The sequence below is a fragment of the Barbus barbus genome (assembly GCF_936440315.1).
Source record: "Barbus barbus genome assembly, chromosome: 46".
Lineage (NCBI taxonomy): Eukaryota > Metazoa > Chordata > Actinopteri > Cypriniformes > Cyprinidae > Barbus > Barbus barbus.
This window is the reverse complement of record NC_136724.1, coordinates 12,718,820-12,740,578: the sequence shown is the minus strand read 5'-3', so window position 1 is coordinate 12,740,578 and position 21,759 is coordinate 12,718,820. Positions and strand designations below refer to the sequence as shown.

The 21,759-nt window shown below is 36.0% G+C and overlaps 1 protein-coding gene across 1 annotated transcript in view; it reads left to right on the top strand.

The window, feature by feature from the left end:
- The window catches only part of LOC306864585 (contactin-associated protein-like 2), a 388,195-nt gene that overhangs the window by 265,679 nt on the left and 100,757 nt on the right, over positions 1-21,759 (top strand). Inside the window, exon 14 of the mRNA XM_079408681.1 lies at positions 19,455-19,611. Within this exon, the coding sequence (XP_079264807.1) occupies positions 19,455-19,611 (157 nt within the window). The remainder of the gene's footprint in view (positions 1-19,454; positions 19,612-21,759) is intronic.

Genomic DNA, 21,759 nt, shown 5'->3' with positions numbered 1-21,759 from the left:
CCTTTTTCCATGATTGTGAAGTCATTAATGAACTAATTTGTGCTCTGGGAAAAGGAAGTCTCTTCTGTTTTCAGAATTTCTCTTCATTGTTTCTGATCAAAACTGACAGTTAACAAAGGGAATTTGAAAACATTATACTATGAATTACATTATACTAAGCATATAAGCATTTATAGATATTTTACTAAGCATTTATTGTGTTTGCACATCACAAATTACAGACAGACAAAAAATGGATATAATCTTCACTTGGAACTTGTAAAGCTTTCCAGTGAAGAATGAAGTGCTTAAAAGCTTTGCCGAATGAGAATTGCACGTTGATCCAAGAATAACAAAATTTTAATTGCATCACTTACTTTACTTCACTTACTCTTTTGAAAATTATCGATTAGAATTAGCTTTGGAATAGTTTAATAGTTTTCTCGTATACTGTCATTAGGGCTGTAGGATTAATTGCATTTGCGATAATATCGCAATATGAAAAAACACGATTTTTCAACCGCAGAGGCTGCGATTACACTCTGTCACGTGACACGTGAGAGTAAAGAGGTGTGTTCGACTTGAAGATCAATCGGTGTATGACATCAAAGTATGGCGAGAGAAAGCATAAGGAGACGTCCACTCTCTTATAGCTCTCGTGGTACTTTGATGACACACTGATCGGTCTAAACAGCGCTGCTTCAAGTCGAACACATCTAAGCAGTCTTCAGAGGAAGCATCAAGTTGGCACGCTACATTGTTGCCAAGTCCGCGGTTTGTCTCCAAAAACGTGATTTTATCAGCCTAATCTCACGGCAATTCGAACGTATTTTACGAGGTGGCTAATTCGTACGAATTCATACGAACTCACTTATAGAAATTCATAAAATGTTTGCTAAATCGTACGTATATTATGAGTTGTCAATTCGTATGAATTTGTACGAATGACCTACACTTAACCCTGCCCCTAAACCTACCCATCACTGGGGTTTAGACAAATCATACTAAATCGTACGAGTGAGGTCGTATGAATTAGCCACCTCGTAGAATATGTACGAATTGTCGTGCGATAGCGTTGGATATTTAGCCCTTGGAGTGCAAATCTTACTAGGGGAACCCCTCCAAAAAAAACTTGTATTTTACCCCCAGGAATGCGATTTTTACCAGTGGACCCCCCTCGAAACGCGATTGGACTCTTTTTGGGCTAGTTTTGAGTAGCAGTTGGGCAGGTTTTGTTGTGAAAACCTGGCAACCCTGGCACGCTACATGTGGAGGAACAGTGTTACGGAGCATTTCATTAATGAAGACTTCGAACTTAAGATAATATATATAATAAGGTAATATATATATTCTTATTTATTTATTTAAAGTTTGTCTGAAGTTAACAGACAGTGTTTAAAAAGTGCAATTCACATGTTTACATATATGTTAGTGACTTTGAATTACCTAAATACTGAGGGTGGTAAAGCAACAGATTTGTTGTTTGTACTTTAGTTTGTTATTTGTTACTGACTTTCATATTAATGTTTACACCAGGCTTATATGTCAGTGCTTTATGTTGTCATAATTGTAAGCCTACATGCTTACAAAGCTGGAAATTCCACAAATCAGTCAATATACTACTGTGATTGTAGTTGTTAAATAAAAATGTCGTTCATATCAATTCATGCATCACCTAATTTCATCGTAACATATAGGCCTGGCCTACTGAAAAGAACATTTATGTTTAATCTATGTAATATTGTGTTGGTCATACTATACAATGATTTATTGCTTGTCTTTGTTGAATAATACAGAACATAAAGAGTTTAAAAAATGAATTGCATATTAAATCGCAATCGCAATATCAGTTAAAAAAAAAAAACACAATTAGATTATTTTCCAAAATCGTTTAGCCCTAATTGTAATGATATGGTTTACATAAGTGTGAAAAAAATTTATATTTTTATATAAACAAAAACCACTGTCATGTTTATTGGCTTTTATTTCTGTATTTAAATTTTTTTATTTAATTTTAGCTTATATTTTTGTATGCAGTTTTGTTACTGTATGTGCTGTTTATTATTATTTATTTTAATCTCTTTTTATTTCATTTAGTTGCCAGAGCAACATTTGTACTTTTAAGTTTTTGTTTATTTATTTTCTTATATTTTGAATGTTTTTATTTTTAAAAAAAATGATCATCATTTTTTTTTTTTATTATTATTATTTTAGTTTTTTTTTTTTTTTTTTTACTTGACTTTAACAACACTGCTTTCCATTCATGTTGTATATGAGTTTAAACCCAAAGTTCTGAGAACTGCTGGGTCCTCATGGCCAGTGATATCCTCTTTTTTTTTTAGGACCTACAAAGAGGGTTATGAGATCTTTCAAGTGATGTTTTCAGAAGACACTATCTGACCCGCTTCTATGCGTTTATTTGTTTTTATACGGAGTTCATGAAAAAATGTGAAGGAAAAGGAGCTGAATTTCGATCGCTTATCTCTCACTCTTGTTTTCTGGATGATTCTGCTTGAATTATTGATTTGTAGAGAAAGCTACCAGAGTGCACTGCTGGTTTACGCCAATCCCAAACCATAGTCCACCATCGTTCTGCTTTCTTCTTCAGGCAGGCTTCTTTTTGACCAAGGGCAAACTACATTTCAGAGTCCAGGAGGGAGAGGAGTTTTGGTCAGGAGAGGACAACGTGCTGAGAGGTTTTGCCTGGTTCACTCAACCTTTATCCTCAAGGAATCTGCTTTCTGTTGATTGGTTTGCTTGCACACTCAGATCTGGCCTACAGAAAGCACACTAGAGAGGCTTTTTAATGTCTGATGGCTCAGAGATCGTGGTTTCTTACACAGTTGTCCACTGACTGGAATATTTGACAGCCAGAGAGCGATTTATGGATGCTGCATCTAATCTTACTGATTCCCACTGATGCTGCGTCCCACATCCATATGAAATGCTTGACAATGTCTTAAAGCTTTCAGGAATCCAATCTGTCAAACATCTGGTTCATGAGAAAGAATGATCTGAGCATAGTGTTTTTATGAGAAAGGGCTTTTTGTGGCAAATCTGCTGTTGTTTGAGCTGCACTGAACTTTCAGTTGCCTTTTAGTGTCTTTGACTGGTTTGTGGAGTTTTGAAGATACTTTCAGTTATTCAGGTTTTACGTTCTTATAAATAAAGGTTAGTGACACAATAGAAGAACCATTGTTGGTTCTTAAAAGAACCATTTTTTCTTACTGTGAACAATATTGAAAAATATATAATATGAAGGACTTTTTTCCTATTTTAAAGAACCTTTTGTTAAATAGAAAGCTTCCATTGATGGATTAATTTTAATTAAACCATCATTAATTTTGCTTTCAACACAAAATAATACTTAATAATCTTTGCCTGACCTCATGATTGAACACAGCTCTTGCTCCGTGGCTTTAGTAATTGTTTAACAAATCAAGAATCTTCCTCATTGTGTGATGTTCCTGGGATTTGTGGCCTGACAGGTACTATAGCAAAAGTATTGAATCTGAGGTCTGTCAATTTGAATCATTTAGTGTGTTTTCGCTGACTTGGCATGTGTCTGTTGTTCCTTCCGTCCCCATTGCCAGTTCTACTTAAAAAAACATTCACCAAAGTTCATATATATAAAATCATATTTAAACGTGGTATATATGAATATTTACACTAGCCAAATGTCAGGATTGTGGACTGTCTTGTGTGTGTTTTGCTCCCCATGTGTTCCCTGTGACCCAGTTTTTCCCTCATGTTGATTGTTTATTTGATTCCAGGTGTGTATCATCTTCCTCCCTGATTTCCCTGTGTTTATAAACCCCAGTCCTTTCAGTTAGTGTTTGTCGGTTCTTAAACGTCATTCCAAGTGTTCCTGTGTCTCCTACGTGTGTGGACTATTAAAGACTCCTGTGTTTTGAAGTACTCCTCGCTCCCTCGTTCCTTGCTCCTAGTGAACTGTGACACCAAAACATTTTGAAAATAAATTCATTGTGTTTTGGCATCAAATGGGAGGTTGTATACTATGTGGTGCTTTTTTCATTCTCTTTTTTTAAAGAAATTTAATACTGAAGTAACTTGCCAGTTACTTTGTGCACTTTCTCCAACACTGAAAATAGTTCCAAACTAAGCCACAGCAGAATTATCTATTGCACATCTCTTATCACAAAGTTGTGGTGCTTCATTCCAGAGTGCATCCATGTTTTTGAACGGTTCTGTTGAGTGAACGATTCATTAACTGATTCATTAACTCGCTCATAAAGACAATCACTTTCTTCGCTCCTGAATGAATCAGCATTTTTGGACGATTTTTTTGAATGGCCGATGTTCGTAAAGACTTTTTTGTCACCTATTTTGTTACCAAATGAATCTGTTTTTGAACAAATCGGTTGAATAAATGAGTCAGTGATTCAAAGACACTTATTGCCACCTACTGGTGTAACCATGTAATCAACAGAAGTCGTTACTTAAAAAACCCCACCTCTAATGTGCAGACTGGCAGTCTATCTAGTAGTTTGATTTATATAGTGCCTTTCCATCGCCCAAGGTCGCATTACACATAGTAGTATATTGCAAATACATTTTAGATAAAGAAGCTAAAAATCATCTTTTATGTCGTACATACAGTGGTGGCCAAAATTATTAGAACACTAGTATTTTCACCAGCTAAGAAAAAAAAAAAGACCACAACGGTTTGAGTTAAAAAATCTTTGTTTGTGTTCTACTGAAGAAACAAAGTTGCCTACATCTTGGATGCCCTTGGGTAAACAGATAAACATAAAATTTTCATTTTTGGGTGAACTATCCCTTTAAGACATTACATTTACATTTCCAAACATAAATTTTTTCATTACGCTACCTGAAAAACTATGCACAAGTGTATCTAGGTCAAAAGCTGCTTTAAACGCAAAGGATTGTCACACCAAATGTTGATTTAATTTAGTTAATACAAATTACTTCGTAAACAAAAATCTATTTATGACATTATTTTTGACAGCATCCTCATTTTACAGTATTTTTACACAAGTGCCTAAAACGTTTAACAGTACTGTAGCTTTGCAAGGAGGTTTCTTGAAGCATCTTGGAGACATTGCCACAGTTCTTCTGGATTTACTCTGTCTCAGTTTGTTCTGTTTCTTCATGTAAAGACAGACAGACAGACTCCTTGTGTAAACAAAAATCTCACTGGATTATTCCAATTAATGGCAAATTGAATGTTCCTACTGACACACTCCAGCAAAAGATAGACATTTTTTAGCTGGTGAAAATACTAGTGTTCTAATAATTTTGGCCACCACTGTATTATAAGTCATGCAGGTTTGGAATGACATTTTCCAATTTTTGTTTTTGAGTGAACTGTCCCTTTAAAGCTTTACTACCAAAAGATTCATTCAAAATGGGGGTGACCTCACCATGTAATCTGCCCAGCAATTTCTCTCTCTTCATGTTACCCTTTCATTAGCATTCAACACAGCAGAGCTGATTGAGATGACCTGCAATAACAATCCATCCAATCAGTGATTTTGATGCACTTTGCGTCAAGAGAAGCAGCCTGTCCAAAGAATGATGACTCCGTCATGACATGCTCGCACTCAGCTGCAAATTATAATGAAGCCTGAGAGAAAATTTGTTGTGTCCTTTTCAGGTGAAAAAGGCAATTACCAAGGCACAATTAATTTTCATTTTATAAATGGTCATTGTTTTCGTTTACGACAACATTCCAGCTCAATGTTTTATTTTGCCAGCCAACGGAAGGTACAATGTAATTATTCAGATATGCATGAGGACTCGGCTATTGAGCTGAAACAGAACTGGATCACTGGACTTGGAATACTTATAAGGGAATATAAATCGGTGTGGCATACCTGTCTCAAGGCCAGTAAGACTGTAAGATGAATTTCTACGGTGATTCATTAAGTGAAAAAAATTACTACTAGTAATTCAAAGAGAAAATTAAACAATAAGATGGGCTTCGAAGAGTAAATGGCAGAGCTTTTTCAAACTTCTGAATGCACCAACACCAAAATATGTAGCGAAAACCATAGACTTGGTGGCATTTTAGAAAATAATCTTTTATTTTCATCTGTTGTTATTTTTGGTGACTTTTGATCTCGTGTGATCATGCTCCTCTTCAGTGCCGTGTAATTCAGCTATATTAGACTTTGCACCTGTGATGGCAATTTTCTAGCAATGGAGAGTCAGACAGAAACTTATTCTCTTGGCTAAAGGGTGTAAAGCGCTAATGGAATTCTAAAACCCTTCAATGCAGTGCTGGAGGTATTTATATCAGGTGGATATCACTGCCTGCAAAGAACCTTTCACATTAAATCCTCTGAATCTTCAATAATTCAGGGGAAATGTTACATTTTATGATATCTTTGGGAAGAAGACTATTCATTTCAAGCAAGATGAGCTTCACTGTATTCTCATTTACAAATATTATTAGGAATTTCTGTGATGGATGTCATGTCTATAGTGGGCCAGGGGGCACAGCATTACAAAAGTAAGCTAGTCCATTGATTTGTATTTGGGTGGTTCTTCAAATCTGGCTCATGTTCTAAAGGTTGGTTTGTACTGAAATGCATCTCAATTTTTTTTTCAACTGCTTACACACATTTTCAAAATTTGCCTCTTTTTTTCAAAACTTTACACACAAATCCAAGAATCCAAGAAAAAAGGAAGTAAAGATATTTCCCGATAGATTTTTGTGTGCGTTACATACAGAAATGTGTGTCGCGTTTTGCAAAAAGTGTTTTAAGAAATTTAAAACTGAGTAAAAGGCCGAGAATTAGTGTGTGGTTTTGCAGATTTGGCGTGTGGTTCTGGTGTTTGAGTGTCAGGTTTCAGAAATTGTGTGACAAGTAAAGATTTTGTGTGTAAGCAGTTGAAAAAAACTGCTGGACCAAATCAGCATATTAGTATGATTTCTGAAGGATTATGTAACACTGAAGACTGGAGTAATGATATTGAATATTCAGCTTTGCATCACAGAAAAATTGTATAATATAATAAAATAGGAAATAGTCATTTTAGATTTCAAATATTTTTTACAATATGTGTTTTACAGTGTATTTTATCAAATAAATGGACACCTTTTTGAGCAAGAGATATGTTTAAAAAAACTTGAACAAAACTGTACCAACTCAAATCTTTTGAACAGTAGTTTACTGTATATCTTCAAATATTACTCAATTATGGTAGCATTTTCATCTTACTGAGAAATGTTGAGCCAATACACATTTTCCAAATGTTATTGTAATGGTTTACCAAGAATAAAACAGTGTGTTGTTTCCAATTAAGCTGTAATTTTGTCAAATTATGCAAGAGGTGGGAAAATATTTAATTTGTCTGCAGTTAGTATACATACAATGTTAGGTATGAAAATAGAGGTAACACTTTAGTATAGGTACCAGTTCTCACTAATAACTAGTTGCTTATTCGCATGCCTATTATTAGCATATTGGCTGTTTATTAGTACTTATATAGCACATATTCTGCATGACCATATTCTACATACCTAATCCTACACAATACCTAAATTTAACAATTACCTTACTAACTATTAATAAGCAGCAAATTAGGAGTTTATTGAGGTGAAAGTCATAGTTAATGGTTTGTTAATAGCAATAATTGGATCTTAAAATAAAGTGTGATCAAAATAGCCTTAGCAAGACAAATGAGAATTGTTTAAAAAATGTTTAAAATGCCATTGTGCTAAAATGTCAAAATGCTGTTAAATACAACACATAATTTGTCCACCATTGGACATTGTTAGCAGACATCTAAACTAGTTTGAATTGTTCTAAAATAGCTTTCGTAGTTGAAGAAACATGAATGAATCCATGATGAGCACAATATCTTCACCTCTCTAAACTCTGGCAGATGTACACAGCACATGATTGTAGATTTTGGAGCAGTGACCCTTCTCACCCCTGCTTGGCAGTCGTGAAACATGTTTTGGACTGTTATCTCTTGCCTGCCATATCAGCCCAGAGGATTTTTTTTTAATGACTACTGGAGATGGCTGGATATTTTGTCTTATCTGGAAGGAAACAAGGAAACTAATGATGCCATATCTTCTGCATTACCTGTCTCTGGATTTCCAATTACCTCCTTCAGACGGAGAAGTGAGAGAGGCTTGGCTAGTGCAAACTGCTAGAGTGTAAATCACTCTCTGGTCTTGCTTTAAGCCGGACGAAGTCAAATAGAAACGGCGTCAGATTGCCAGGTGGATCAATAGAGATATTGTTAAGGGAGTTTTGTCTGACAGAACAGCACCTCACTCCTGTGATAAAAGAGAGAAGGGAGAGAAATACCTCAGGGCAGGCTGGGAACAAACAGGGGAGACTGAGGAATATCTGGCAGAAATGTGCTTTGCAATATTGAAGTCTTACAAATGATAGCAAATCACATGTTAACTGATACCTTAATGACTTTCTGAGAATGGAAGGTTATTGTTATCCATACCCAAAACTGAAAATTCTGTCATTTACTCACCCTCATGTTGTTCCAAACCTGTATTATTATGGAAAAGAGATATTTTGAAGAATCTTTTCATTGTCCATACAATGAAAGTCATTGAGGTCCATGGACTGTGATGACACATTTCCACAGTTATTAACATCATGAATCTATCAAAATTGTTTTATTTTCTTTCTTTTTTTTTTTTTTAAATGCATTAAATGACGGAAAACAAGTTAACACTGCAGCTCTTCGATCTTTTTCCCAGCATAATCAATCTAATGATTTTTTTCTCTCTCATTTTGAACGTTAAAGAAATGCTATTGTGGAATTTTTGAATGCAAAAATTATATTTGTTGTAGTTTTCATTCAGCACTATAGAAATTTACCCAACTATGACCATTTTCGCTTTTGAGAACCCCATAAAAATGAGAAAAGTGTCCATTGACCTTTCTGGGGCCCTATTGAATTTTAATTTTTTCCTAAATTCCATTTATTTTTATTTTTTTCAAAATTCCATTTTTTCAATTTTAGTTTTCCTAGATTCCATTTATTTCCATTTTAATAGTTAAATTAAACAATATTAATTTTAAAAAAGTATGTTTAATTAATTGAAATCAAGAAACCAAATCATGAAATATTAAATTTTTTTCTCAAATTCAGTTTTTTTTTTTACCAAATTCATTTTTATTTTATTTTTCTGGATTCCATTTTAATGGTTTTGTAAAATTTAGTAAAAAAAAGCATCTCTAATTAATTGGTTTAAAAAAACGATAATTGTTTTATATATTTATTTTTTTTCAGAAACACTGTGTGTATTTACGTTTTTCTTGTAAATAAATTCTGGTAAATATTTTCTTCTGGTAAAATTCTTTAGTAGTAGGACTATCATTAAATGAAGTAATTTATTTCTGTCACAGTTTCTTCAAGTTAAACTTTTATTTTGATGAGTTAATGTGAAGACCTTTATCAAAAGAAATGGTAAAATGCTCATGAAGTGACTCTCAGAGCAGTTCTAGAGATTGTGTTCGTCTAGTCATATATTGAGGTGGCAGAGGCTAAAAACACGGCAAGCGTCGTGTGCACTTTAATATATATGAATACATTCCATGTTACAGTAAATTGCATTTTTATGACTGGATTCTGCGATTCTGTCCGCAAATTCCACATCACGGAAATCATAGGGTCCTACTTTTCACAGAACATAAGGGTGAGTTAAATGATGACAGAATTTTCATTTTTGGGTGAACTATTCTGTAATAATGGATATTAGGTGTTTACCTGTTCACTTTGTCATTTTTATTGCTTTTTCCCTCATATGAAAGATAAAACATGAATCTACATGTAGAGGAGTGAGGGATTAAATCAAGAAGAAATGTGCGACAATGCAACTCACCAGCCCACAGCTCCCTCCATCTCAAGATGATTTTTGCCGTTATCACCCTGTACACATTATGATGATGTTTTGTGCACATTTAGTCACCAGAGACATCAGCATGTAAGTCTGTGCTCTACTAATTCCTCTATATTTCATTGAAAAGCATCCATCAGCGTGTGTCTCCTCGCACCTACCGTAACAGATAAGCTCGATAAGGCCCATTTATCAAGCCGTTCTCTATTTAAGGAAAGAGAGAGTGCCGATCGATATCAGCCTCCCATTGGGGTTCATTCTACACAGTGGGTTGTACTGTCAGCGAATCATTATGCAACAGTAATCTCCCCAACTTGTGAAAAGAGCCGTCCATGTCCTCCAGAGAGAAGCTCCTCAGCCAGACTGATGATGAGATGAATTTTCGATCAGTGCCAGGTTTCAATGTGGGGGCTGCCTTTTTTTTTCCAGGAGGAAAGCAGTGCTCTCCCAATTTAGGTTGGTCTGATGAGCTCCTCTTCCTGGCTATCGTGTCAGACTTTCCCCCGGGAAAGGCAGACAGGCGTTTCGCAATGGACAGCGACGTGAACAGCCGTTCTGGCTCTGAAGAGCTGGCTCTCGCCACTGTGATCCTCCTGAAAGGAAAATGAAGCTGTCATTCAAGGTCCTGATGTGTCGAGCCAAGATCCCAGCATTTACATGTGGCGGCAGGCTTTCCTTCTCACATGAAAGGGTGGAAGAAAGGCGTCACTCTTTTTTACATCACTTAGATAAAATTTGACGAGACACGAGGGGACCTTAGTGGAGACAGGACTGATAAAGATGGAGGGACGTGTCCTTTGAAGTGACAGAGAGCTGCAAATTCGAAAGGGATGGTATAATGTGGGTCCCAGGAAAGAAGAACTAGATACGATGGAAATGTCTCGCCGATCAATTTTTCTGGGAGGGATTGAAATATTTGTGCCAGGATTCTGTTGTTTGGGGGGAAAGAAAGAAAGGTAGAGAGAGAAAGTGTTGGAAATCCTTCTAAATTTTTGATTCCGATTGGCATTTTGTATAAATTTATAGATTTTTATATATTTATTTTGTGACATTAATGTAATTGGACTTTAACCTTTTTAATTGGACCGAAATCTTTATATTTACTGAGCTTGCGGCCTTTCCTGAGAGTCCGGAGTTGCCAAACTTGTTTACACCTGTTTAACGATCATTGAGTTTGGGTTACAAATGGATGATCATCTCAGTTTCAGAACCCAGCAGGAGCACAAAAAGAGCTCCATATCCCTGTGAAATTAGCTTGGCCCGACGGCTGTGTTTCCAGCCAAGAGTGAATGGAGTGATTGATTGAGCCTGGTGTGAACCGAGGTGAGGGAAACAGGAAGCAGTCCATGCAGATAACACTGGTGGAGCAAACCTTATTGGCCCTAGAGTTTAATGAGGCATAGACTTCATACTGCAAATCACCACAGACCCCCGGAAGGCTAGGTGAGGCGTGCACATGTGTGTCTTTTGGCCATGTTTCTTATGCACCTGCATCAATCCCAGCATTCCCGGTTCAACGGCATTTCACAAGTACCAGCTATACGGCATGTGTCAGAGACCACTCACCATCTGTCATAATGTCTGTCCATCACAGCAATGATGGGTTTTTTTCTTCTGTTGTTTGCTCATTTCTCTTGTCGTTCATACTGGTTCTCTCTGTCTGGCTGCTGCTTGGCATCTCTTCAGTCACTCAGGGAGGTTGGCTTCCTGCCTGCAGTCTCCATGTGTGGGTCCCTCCTGTATCTGTCAGCCCTGTCGGCTGAGGCTGAAATGTGCTGGTCTTTATTCTTGGCTCCATAGTGGAATAGCAGGAGTCTTTGCTACTAATTAAGTGTGGTGGAGATGAAAGTCTTTGAGCTGATGGGACTGTCTGCTCGAACTGTGGATACGTTTTATCCTTTGCTCATTTTGGGATTGTTTCGCTGAAATCTGTAGAGACAAGGGGTAAATCAGTAACATAGATTTATCCCACACTAGAAGTTTTTCTTTTCACCATTTGTTTTTGTTATACAAAAAGTTTAGTCAGTATTTCGTCATGCAGTAGATATTAATTTAGAGTGAAATTACATAATTTTAGTCAACAAAAGTAATTTGACAGTTTTAAGAGCCTGTTTAATACACTTTTTTTAGTCTTATTGTTTTGCTATTTACCGTATTTTAAAACATTCTGAATCTATTGTGTGTACTTGTTTGTATGAATATCTTTTTTTTGTACGTTTTATTCAGTCATTTAAACATCATCATGATGTGTCCTTTTTTGCTTACCAAAAACCCTTTGTCAACAAATATTTTTTGTCTTACAATAAATGTCCTTTACATTTTTTTTTATTACATGTAATTCTATTTTTAAAATGTTTCCTATTTGTCATATACATATGTTTAAAAAGAAATGGTGTATAATTCTTGCCAACAAATAATAAAAGTCAATGAAAAGATGTCAAACTGTCAAAAAGACCAAACATTGACCAGATTTAGATTTTTGAGATGTTCTCAAAAATGTAACAGCATAAACAAGATACAACATGAGTCTGAAGTAATAGCATATATTATTTAGTCAATATTGAGGAAACTTTTCTGAAGTTACAGCTTTAGAGAATGTTATTTACTTTTTGTTTTAGAGCTTGTTTACTGATCTTTAGTTTTATTTGTTATTATTCAGTTGAATTCTGAAGCAGTTATTTCTACATTTTTCTATTGTTAATATATTTTTCTCCGTATTTTTATCAACAGTATCTTTAGTTGGAATAAATTAAATTTTAAATATCATGTGCCTCTTTCCATTTTGTAAAATCCAGAACCCTTTTTCATCAATAATTTTGTTGACGAGATTTACACTGCCACGGCAAAGAACATTTTAATGTAGATGTAGTCACACATCAAGCATTTGCACAGAGCACATTTTACACGTATTTCCCCTGGAGCTGCCTTGTGGAATCAAGCTTGTTTTAAGTAATTAGACTCTTGCATATATGACGACAGCAGCCAACAGTGTGTCATCTGTTGAAATAGTGTTTTAATTCAATGACTGTGAAGTTCCAATGATTTTCAAATAGTCTCAGCATTCATCTGCGATTCATCTCTCAGCAGGTTAATGAAGTAAATTAGAGAAACTGTAGTTTTGCCATGAGAGACCGTGTGTGTTTGTGTGGTTTGGTGTCTGGCTACGTGTGTGTACGCGTGCATACACGTGTGTGCGCTGTAGTCACAAGCTTGCGTGTATGCATGCCTCTAGTGCACTTGCCAGCTCTACAGTCTGTTTGGATTGTTTTGCTTCCCTCTGTGCATGAAGATGTGGGCATTTGCACGCACATCAATGCTTGAGAATGACAGTCCAGCAGCCCCTAGAGCTCCATGCATGCTCCCAAAGAGCCAAGTGTTAATCCTTTTGAGTGTGTTGTGTCTTTACACACGGAGGGAATTAGTACTCGTATCTGTGGGCTAGACCGTAAAGTACTCTTCAAATCTCAAGCACTGTAATTACTGTTGTTTGCATGTTATAAGCAGCCGTCATACAGCTGTTCAGAGATTCAGTTCTGTGTTGGATTCTGTAGCTATGCTGGCGTTCAAACAGTAGAGAGAATGGCACTAGCAATGGCAAGATCATAGGGGTGTAAAAAAATATCGATACACGTGAGTATCGCAATATTTTGTTTGGCGATACTGTATCGATTCTCAAAAATGGAATATCGATATTTTAAAAAAAATTAATAAAAAATCATACAAGATGCATGGCCGTTGTTTCGTTTTGAGTTCATATCCCGACCGCTAGAGAGCAGTCTTCATCTCTGCACTTAGGCTAAACAGTGACAGGAAGTACTAGCATTAGGGCACGCCACTAATGTTAACGTTAATATAGTTCGCTGCCAGTAATGGAGGATGAAAGAATTGATCCAGCTTTTGTTTCGGTGTACAAAGCTGAAGTGTGGTGTCATTTGGGCTTTTGTAGTAACGCCTGCCCCGGGACCACGCCACAGGCACCAACTTGGTTCTGCCGCTTGCTGCATCCTGTGTGAAGAGCCTTCATGCGTGGTGCGGCAGGCGGTAGTGTCACTGCGTGGCTGCAGCTTTCTCTCGTAATTCTCTCGTAATTCAGTTTTGTGCAGTTTGGGCGGTGCTCTCGTCACAGTCTTGGGGATTCCAACATGAACATGAAAACAAACTGAAAAACCTGTGAAATCCAAGTTGAAAGGTTCTGAGAATATTCAACGTGTATTTATTTTATTGTTTTACAATTGTTTTGTTTTCTTTAGGAATCCTGCAAGCACTTTATTTTTCATTGATACCAAGCAGATGTAATTTTTTGTTAAGATCAAAATGTTATGACATTGTATGTTACAATTGTAAACTTAAACTGTGAACCTTTAAAGCAGGGTCTAAAAATATATATGGTCTTTTTATAAAATACATTTTATGCATATTATACATTTAACTAAAGAATCCTGCAAGCAATTTTTTTCCCCTTGACTTGTACTGGACAGCAAGTGGTTCAATAACATTTAATGTTACAGGGACTGATTATTGCAAATGCAGATCCCACTAGTGTTGTCAAAAGACCCGGTACTTCGGTACCAAGTCGGTACTAAAAAAAACGTCACGGTACCAGGTTTTTTCAAGTACCGGTGGTACCGAGTACCCGGTCAACCCGGTTCTTGACGTGTACGGCCCTATGATTTCCACGATGCAGAAAACGTGGACGGAATCTCGGAATCCAGTTATAAAAACGTAATTTCCAGTTTAGCACGGAATGTCACGGAATTTGTGAAAGTTTGGATGAATTAATCAAAAGTAGGTCATTACACTTAAATCAAATCGCGACATGGACTAGTATCTGTAAATATTAAGCCGCAAAAGTTGTTCTGCCTGTCTCTGTATGAAAGAATGGAGCAGATACGCGTTTGTTTGTTTTTTTACTACAAAGTACCAGAGGTGGAAAGAGTACGAAAATATTTTACTCAAGTAAAAGTACCATTACCTTAATGAAAATTTACTTAAGTACAAGTAAAAGTACCAGTACTTTTCAAGTCTACTCAAGTAAAAGTAAAAAGTAGCTCATTTACAAATTAACTTTTTAACAGTGGGAGGGACGAAACAATGGGATAGACCAAGGGTGTCAAACTCAGCTCCTGGACGGCCACAGCCCTACAACAGTATAGATATAACCCTAATTAAATAGCTATAAAAAGCTATAGCTGGATCAGATGTGTATAATTAGGGTTATATCTATACTAATCTAATCAGTTAGGCTTATTTGAAAAGTACATGGTATGTGTGTTGGAGCAGGGTTGGAACTAAACTCTGCAGGGCTGCAGCTCTCCAGGAGCTTAGTTGACACCACTGGGATAGGCCTATAAATCTCAAATTAGTTGTTTTTAATTAAAGGAATCAGTTATTTAGAATAATGAGACATTTGGGCTATTACCAGGCAAATTAAATCAGTATTAATGAAATGTATCTTTGAAATGCAGAGGAAACACAGAAGCTTCATCTGAAGTGGCATTTAGACGCATTTACATACTGTTTAATGCAGGACATGAATGCATTTAACCTGCAGTTACAAATGCAGCAATAATATTTTGATATATAAGACATAAAATGTTGAATACTCATTTGAAATTATATTTAAAAAAAAAAAAATCAAAAGATACTTTAAATGCGAAATTGAAACCGGCAGTAGGTGTCACCAAGTCACTGTTAATAAGTGAGTCATTACGATTGAACCGAATCATTTAAACTGTTGAATCCTTCAGGAACTGAACACCATCATGTTGCTCAGAGATGCAAAACAGTGCTGTGGCTGTGTTTGGGATTATTTTTGTTGTCGAAATAGAGCAAAAACAGGTAATATGGTGTCTAAAACGCAAAAACGTCTCTTAATTAACTATATGTAATGCACTATAAATGTGCGCGCACTAGTCTAATATACTAGACTTCACGGCAGTGGCGGCTGGTGAAAAATATTTTAGGTGGGGCTGTTTGTGCGGGGGGTCTGGGGGCTCCTCCCCCATAAAAATTTTAATTTCATAGATGTGATTTCCTGCATTCTAGTGCATTTTAGGCCACCCATGTCCCTTGCTTATACCAATAAAATAACTCAAACCAGTCAATACCAATGGTCTAAAAAGACAATATTATTTGAACTGCCATGTAGAAATCAACAGTTTCACAGGTAATGATAATGAACAAGTTGCATGTTTATTATGCTCCGTGTCCAGATAGAAAAAGTGCAAACGCATAACGATAAATTATTATAGGAAATACAACAATCTAGTTCTTTAATCAATCCCCAACTGTAGACTACATATCTTTAAAGTTCACTGTAGACAAATTGGATAATGGATAACAGTCTGTGTTGATACTAGAGAAAGAGAGAAGGCTCTCAAAGAAAGGGTGGGACAACATTCTTGAAGAACACCAAGTATGAGAAGAAAAATTATTTTAACATTTTAACTAGTATGAAACACAGTAATCCAGCTCAGAACTTCGAAACAAAAAAAGCAAAGCAAACATACAGTTACATTCCTATTGAGATCACTATTTTAATGGTAAATGTGTGTGAAACGTGGTGTGTGACTGTGAGTGAGAGAGAGAGACTGAGTGAGTAAGAGAATGACAGCATAAAAATGAATACGCTATATTCACTCAAAATTGTGGCAACAGATTACAAGCAATATTATTAAATATAATTAATCAAGTAATTAAGTAATAATTAATCTAATTAATTCCTTAAAAGTTAACCATTTAAAATCAGTAAAATTTACAAAAAATGTTTTTAAACAAAAATATCTGAATTAAGAATTCTTTCTTTTTTTTATGTACATTAATGCTACTCGACGTCGCCAGCGCTGCCATACTGCACTCGCACTCCTCTGAGGTAAATGTCCCGCGCAGCAGGTGCACTGCTCTAATCTTGGTACTAGGGGCGATATTTTCAGCGCCCCCAAACCATAAAATTCGACGATGATGATTGGCAAAATATAAACTTTTTTGCGTAGCAACAGGGGAACCATTGGCTTAAATTCCAGCACTGTAGGGCTGAGCGAACTGGCGCCCAGGGAAGACAGCCTATTGGCTACTACTACACCAACATGAAGTGAATGTAAATATCATTCTGGAGAGTTCTAAACACATTCTAAAGTAAAACCATTAATAGCATGTCATTAACACAGATCATTTTTCAAAATGAGAGATTATTAAAAACTAAATAAAAATAAATAAAAATAAAAAACTGGCAGGGAGGTCGGCGTCCCAGCGCCCTCTATGGGCGAGCCGCTGCTGCTTCACTGTAGGAGTGTTTTGTTTGGTTTTTGGCTAAATACTGATAATGTCAAATTGCACATCGTTAAAACAACAATTACTGCACCACTGTCTTTTTGGCTAATTTGTGCAAAACCCTTTGCTAAACTGCCAAAGCTTCATTTTAACCACCATTGCAATGATGCAAGTATTTACCTTACCTTTAACGTTACATGCTTGCGAAAGGGTGATGTCGAGATTTGCTGCTAGTTTGGTCTCCCTAGGCAAACACAGCTTGCATTGCATAATAGAGCATAAACATGGCCAGGAGTTCACTTCATTTACTTCGAGTTCAACTTCAGCAGAAAACGACAGGGTTTGGTTTTCAGCTGGGTCTGCATCATTAACGCCTGTCATGTCCATCTGCATCTTTCTTGTGATTTTAGCGCCAGTTTGTTCTCCTGCCCATTATTTACTGCAGTAGTTTCCAGGGAGCGATTTTTTTATTTTTACTCAGTAATTAATGTGTTTTAAAATGTAGCGAAGTACAATACTTCAAACAAAATATACTTAAGTAAAAGTAAAATTACAGATATTAAAAATTACTTTAAAAAGTAGAAGTACACAAAAAAGCTACTCAATTACAGTAACGCGAGTAAATGTAATTCGTTACTTTCCACCTCTGCAACGTACATACACTGAAGCACGCCTGACGCTCGGTGTGATTTCAGCATCTGCCATCTCAATGAGGACATGAATACATAAACAACATCTCCAGAACTGATCTGAGAGTCACTTCACAAGCATTTTACCGTTTCATTCGAGTAAAAAGTATGTTTTTTAATTAGCATGTTTTTGTGTTTTGCTTTGGTACCGAAATTGGTACCGAGAACCGTGGATTTTCACTGGTATCGGTACCGAATACTGACATTTTGGTACCGTTACAACACTAGATCCCACTGTGTTCTGGTTCAATTTTTTTTTACATTTATTTATTTACTGCCAAGGTATGCATATGGTGGTGTGCTCTTAATGACAGCTTTACAAAAAATATATCATATTCCTAAAATAAGAAATATCCCAATATATCACCTTGCTTACAGTATCGCAATATATCGTATTGCAACCCCTGAATCGTAATACGTATCGGATCACCAGATTCTTGGCAATACACAGCCCTACAAGGTCATAGGTTCAATTCCCATGGAATGCATGAAATGGTTTAAAAAATATATATTTTTAGTTAACTTTTTATAATTCACTTTGGATAAAAGGATGCGTGTATTACATGTATATGTAATGTAAATGTGGTAGATTTGGAAAAAGGATGGTTGCCTTTTTTTTTTTTTGGTGTGTGCTATTTATGTATAGGGCAGCCTTTTAAGAACAAAATAGATCTATTTAAACAAAAATGTCCTTGACTTAAAAGGCTTACTTGACCATGTTTACATCCTACTCAACGTTGAAACTGCAAGCCTTTTATATTTAAACTGATTTAATTCTGTCCTGGTTATGCTGGATCTAAAAATGTTTGTGATATTATTTATTTATTTATTTAATCTGTAGTCTCTCTTACATGAAGTTATTGGCTAATGTTAAGAGTCAGCTATGGACAAAGATTTCTTGGAATTCATTTGGAATTGATGGATGGATGACATTAAAATGATGGATGGATGAATGGATGGATAATAGAATGGTAGAACAATGGATGGATGGATGGATGGATGGACAGAACATTGGATGGATGGTTAGATGAACAATTGAATGATGGAATGATTGATGGATGGATGGAATGGTAGAACAACGGATGGATGGATGAATATATGGATGGATGGAGTGGTGGATGAATGGATGGATGAAACATTAAAATTATGGATGGATGGATGGATGGATGGATGGATGGATGGATGGATAGAACAATTGAATGATGGAACGATTGATGAATGGATGGAATGGTAGAACAACAGATGGATGGATGAATATATGGATGGATGGACAGATGGTTGGATGGAATGACTGATGGATGGATGGAATGGTAGAATGGATGGAACAATGAAATGATGGAACGATTGATAGATGATGAATGGAGTGATGTAACAATTAATTGATGGATGGATGGAATTTTGGATTAATGGATGCAATGGTAGAACAATGAATGGATGGATAGAATGGCAGAAAGATAGATAGATAGATAGATAGATAGATAGATAGATAGATAGATAGATAGATAGATAGATAGATAGATAGATAGATAGATAGATAGATAGATAGATAGATAGATAGATAGATAGATAGATAGATAGATAGATAGATAGATAAAAATGAAGACATAATGAATATAAATGGTGTGCTTTCCCTGTCGTTTATGTGTTTGCAGATGGGACACCTTACACATGGTGGGTCGGCCGTGGTAACGAGAAGCACTTTTACTGGGGTGGCTCTGTGCCGGGCATTCAGAAATGCGCATGTGGCATTGAGCGCAACTGCACTGACTCCAAATACTACTGCAACTGTGACGCTGACCAGAAGCAATGGTAAGCCACACATTATCTGAGTAGCAATATGTTGTTTCCATGGCGATCACCAAAGCCAGTAGCTAATTATGAGCTTTGGACTAAGTTGCTATTTGCGAGTTACAGACCTTCTCGGCCCACCTTTCAAACTTATGAGAGACAAGCATGTTATGTCTCCATCTGCCTTATTGTCTCTGTGTATTCATTAAACCGTGCTGCGTGATGCAGTTGTCTCGACCTCAGCGCTCGTGCAGTTGGCAAACAGATAGTGCTGATGAAGAAGTTTAAGTAGAGCCAAATCTGATATTTCTATAAACAAAACCTCTGGCTGGTGTGTTCAGTGGCTTTATTACTAAAGAGAGCTGTGGGCGATATTGCAGAGGAGGGGAACGAGGTCATTCGTCAGACACTTTGATAGAATTGTCTGTAATGCATGTGTGCGTGTATTGCTTTGAGACACATTCATTTACATTCTTTCTAATGGTCTTTATACATAGTAGCTGGTAATGCCAGTCAGCTGTTAAAGAGCAAAGAGATAAACAATCCATCTTAACACCACAAACTCCATCTTAGATTTGCAAAGCGAAGAAAAGAGAAAGTCTGCTAGTATTACCATTATCACAGCACTTTCATCTGGGCACAGTTGTTTTTTGAACCAATCAGCTGAGCAGTACAATATCAGCTACAAGTAAACACTGCATTGAAATAACGTGGAAGTACTAAAACAAAAACTGAAAAAAATGGATTAAAGCTATATAGAAATATTTTTAAAAGTCATAAAAAAGACAAAACCACATACAATTAATAAAACTTTAAAACGAAATCTTTAATTCAAAATATTAATGAATGCTATAGTAGTAGATAAATAATACTAAAATAGCAATGTAATGTAAATAAAGTAGTCAAGGGAAATTGTCTATTTCAATTTAAAATAAGAATTTAAATTGCGCAAAAATATCACAAAAAATATCACAAAAAAATAATAATTACGCAAGAGGTGGTTTTTCAGGCAATTCGAAACATTCTTGAACATTCTTTAAAGATGGCATGGCAGGGCTCCAGACTAACATTTGTGAGCAGTGGCACAAGCGCTAGTAAGTTCTACAGATGGTGGCGCAAGAAGCAGATTTGGTAGTGCTGGGGGGTGATATGTGGGGTTATTAAAAACAAAGATAATTTAATCAAAAATACTATTGTTTTGCATTAACAAGTGCAGTTGCTAATAATATTACACGTTTATTTCTTTGTAATGCACAATTGACGAAGCACTGAGCTTGAGTTGGGAAGCGTACAAAATTGACTTTTATTCAAAACAGTAACGAGCAAAATATATATATATATATGAAAAAAATTATATATTCTGCTCTCATTAACTGTAACATTATTCTTTTATAGTAGCCTATTATATTGAACTGACCAACAGCTTCAGCGATTTTCAAAAGAATGCTCTTTACTTTGAGTGATTCAGTTCCAAATTGAGCAAAAGTTAGTTTTTTTAACGCACTTTGTGACTTTTCTTACTTCATACACACGAAAAGTGCAAAACTTCGACAAAATTTTATTTCTTGATGATTTGATATTTTATAATAGTGATTTTATAATATCAAAATATAAAGCGAAAAAAGTGGAAATGAATGATTAATAAACCATTAAGTGCCTCTCTGCTGCCATCTACTGGTTATAGTTGTTATTTGATGTCTTTTTACATTTTAAATAAGTACAATTTTAAATGTGTTTGTTTACCATAACATATTTTGGTCATCCCATTGAAAACAACATTTAAATTGGATCATTTTTAGAGCTTTAAAGTGCTGAAAGTTGTGTGAAATACTTGAAAGTCACTGAAAAGTGCTTGAATTTCTCTCTCAAAAGGTTGTACAAACCCTGAAATGAATAATGTAATAACATTGACTCTTTCTGCCACAACACCATGGTATAGTTATTAGGCTACTAGTTCAGTTTTTTTACATCAGTGCTGTTTGATCTGTTCATAACAGAATTCTGTGCAGAGTTTGAATGCATCTCACCGGATCTCACAGCAATCTTTTTTCATTCTGCGGCAGATTCAAACGCTCCTCACTGGATCTCGCAGCACTGTGCTGTAACAGTGTCGTGAGATCAGCATTGGTTCCCGAGTAAAGCTGTTCCGAGCTCAGACCAGTTTGCTTG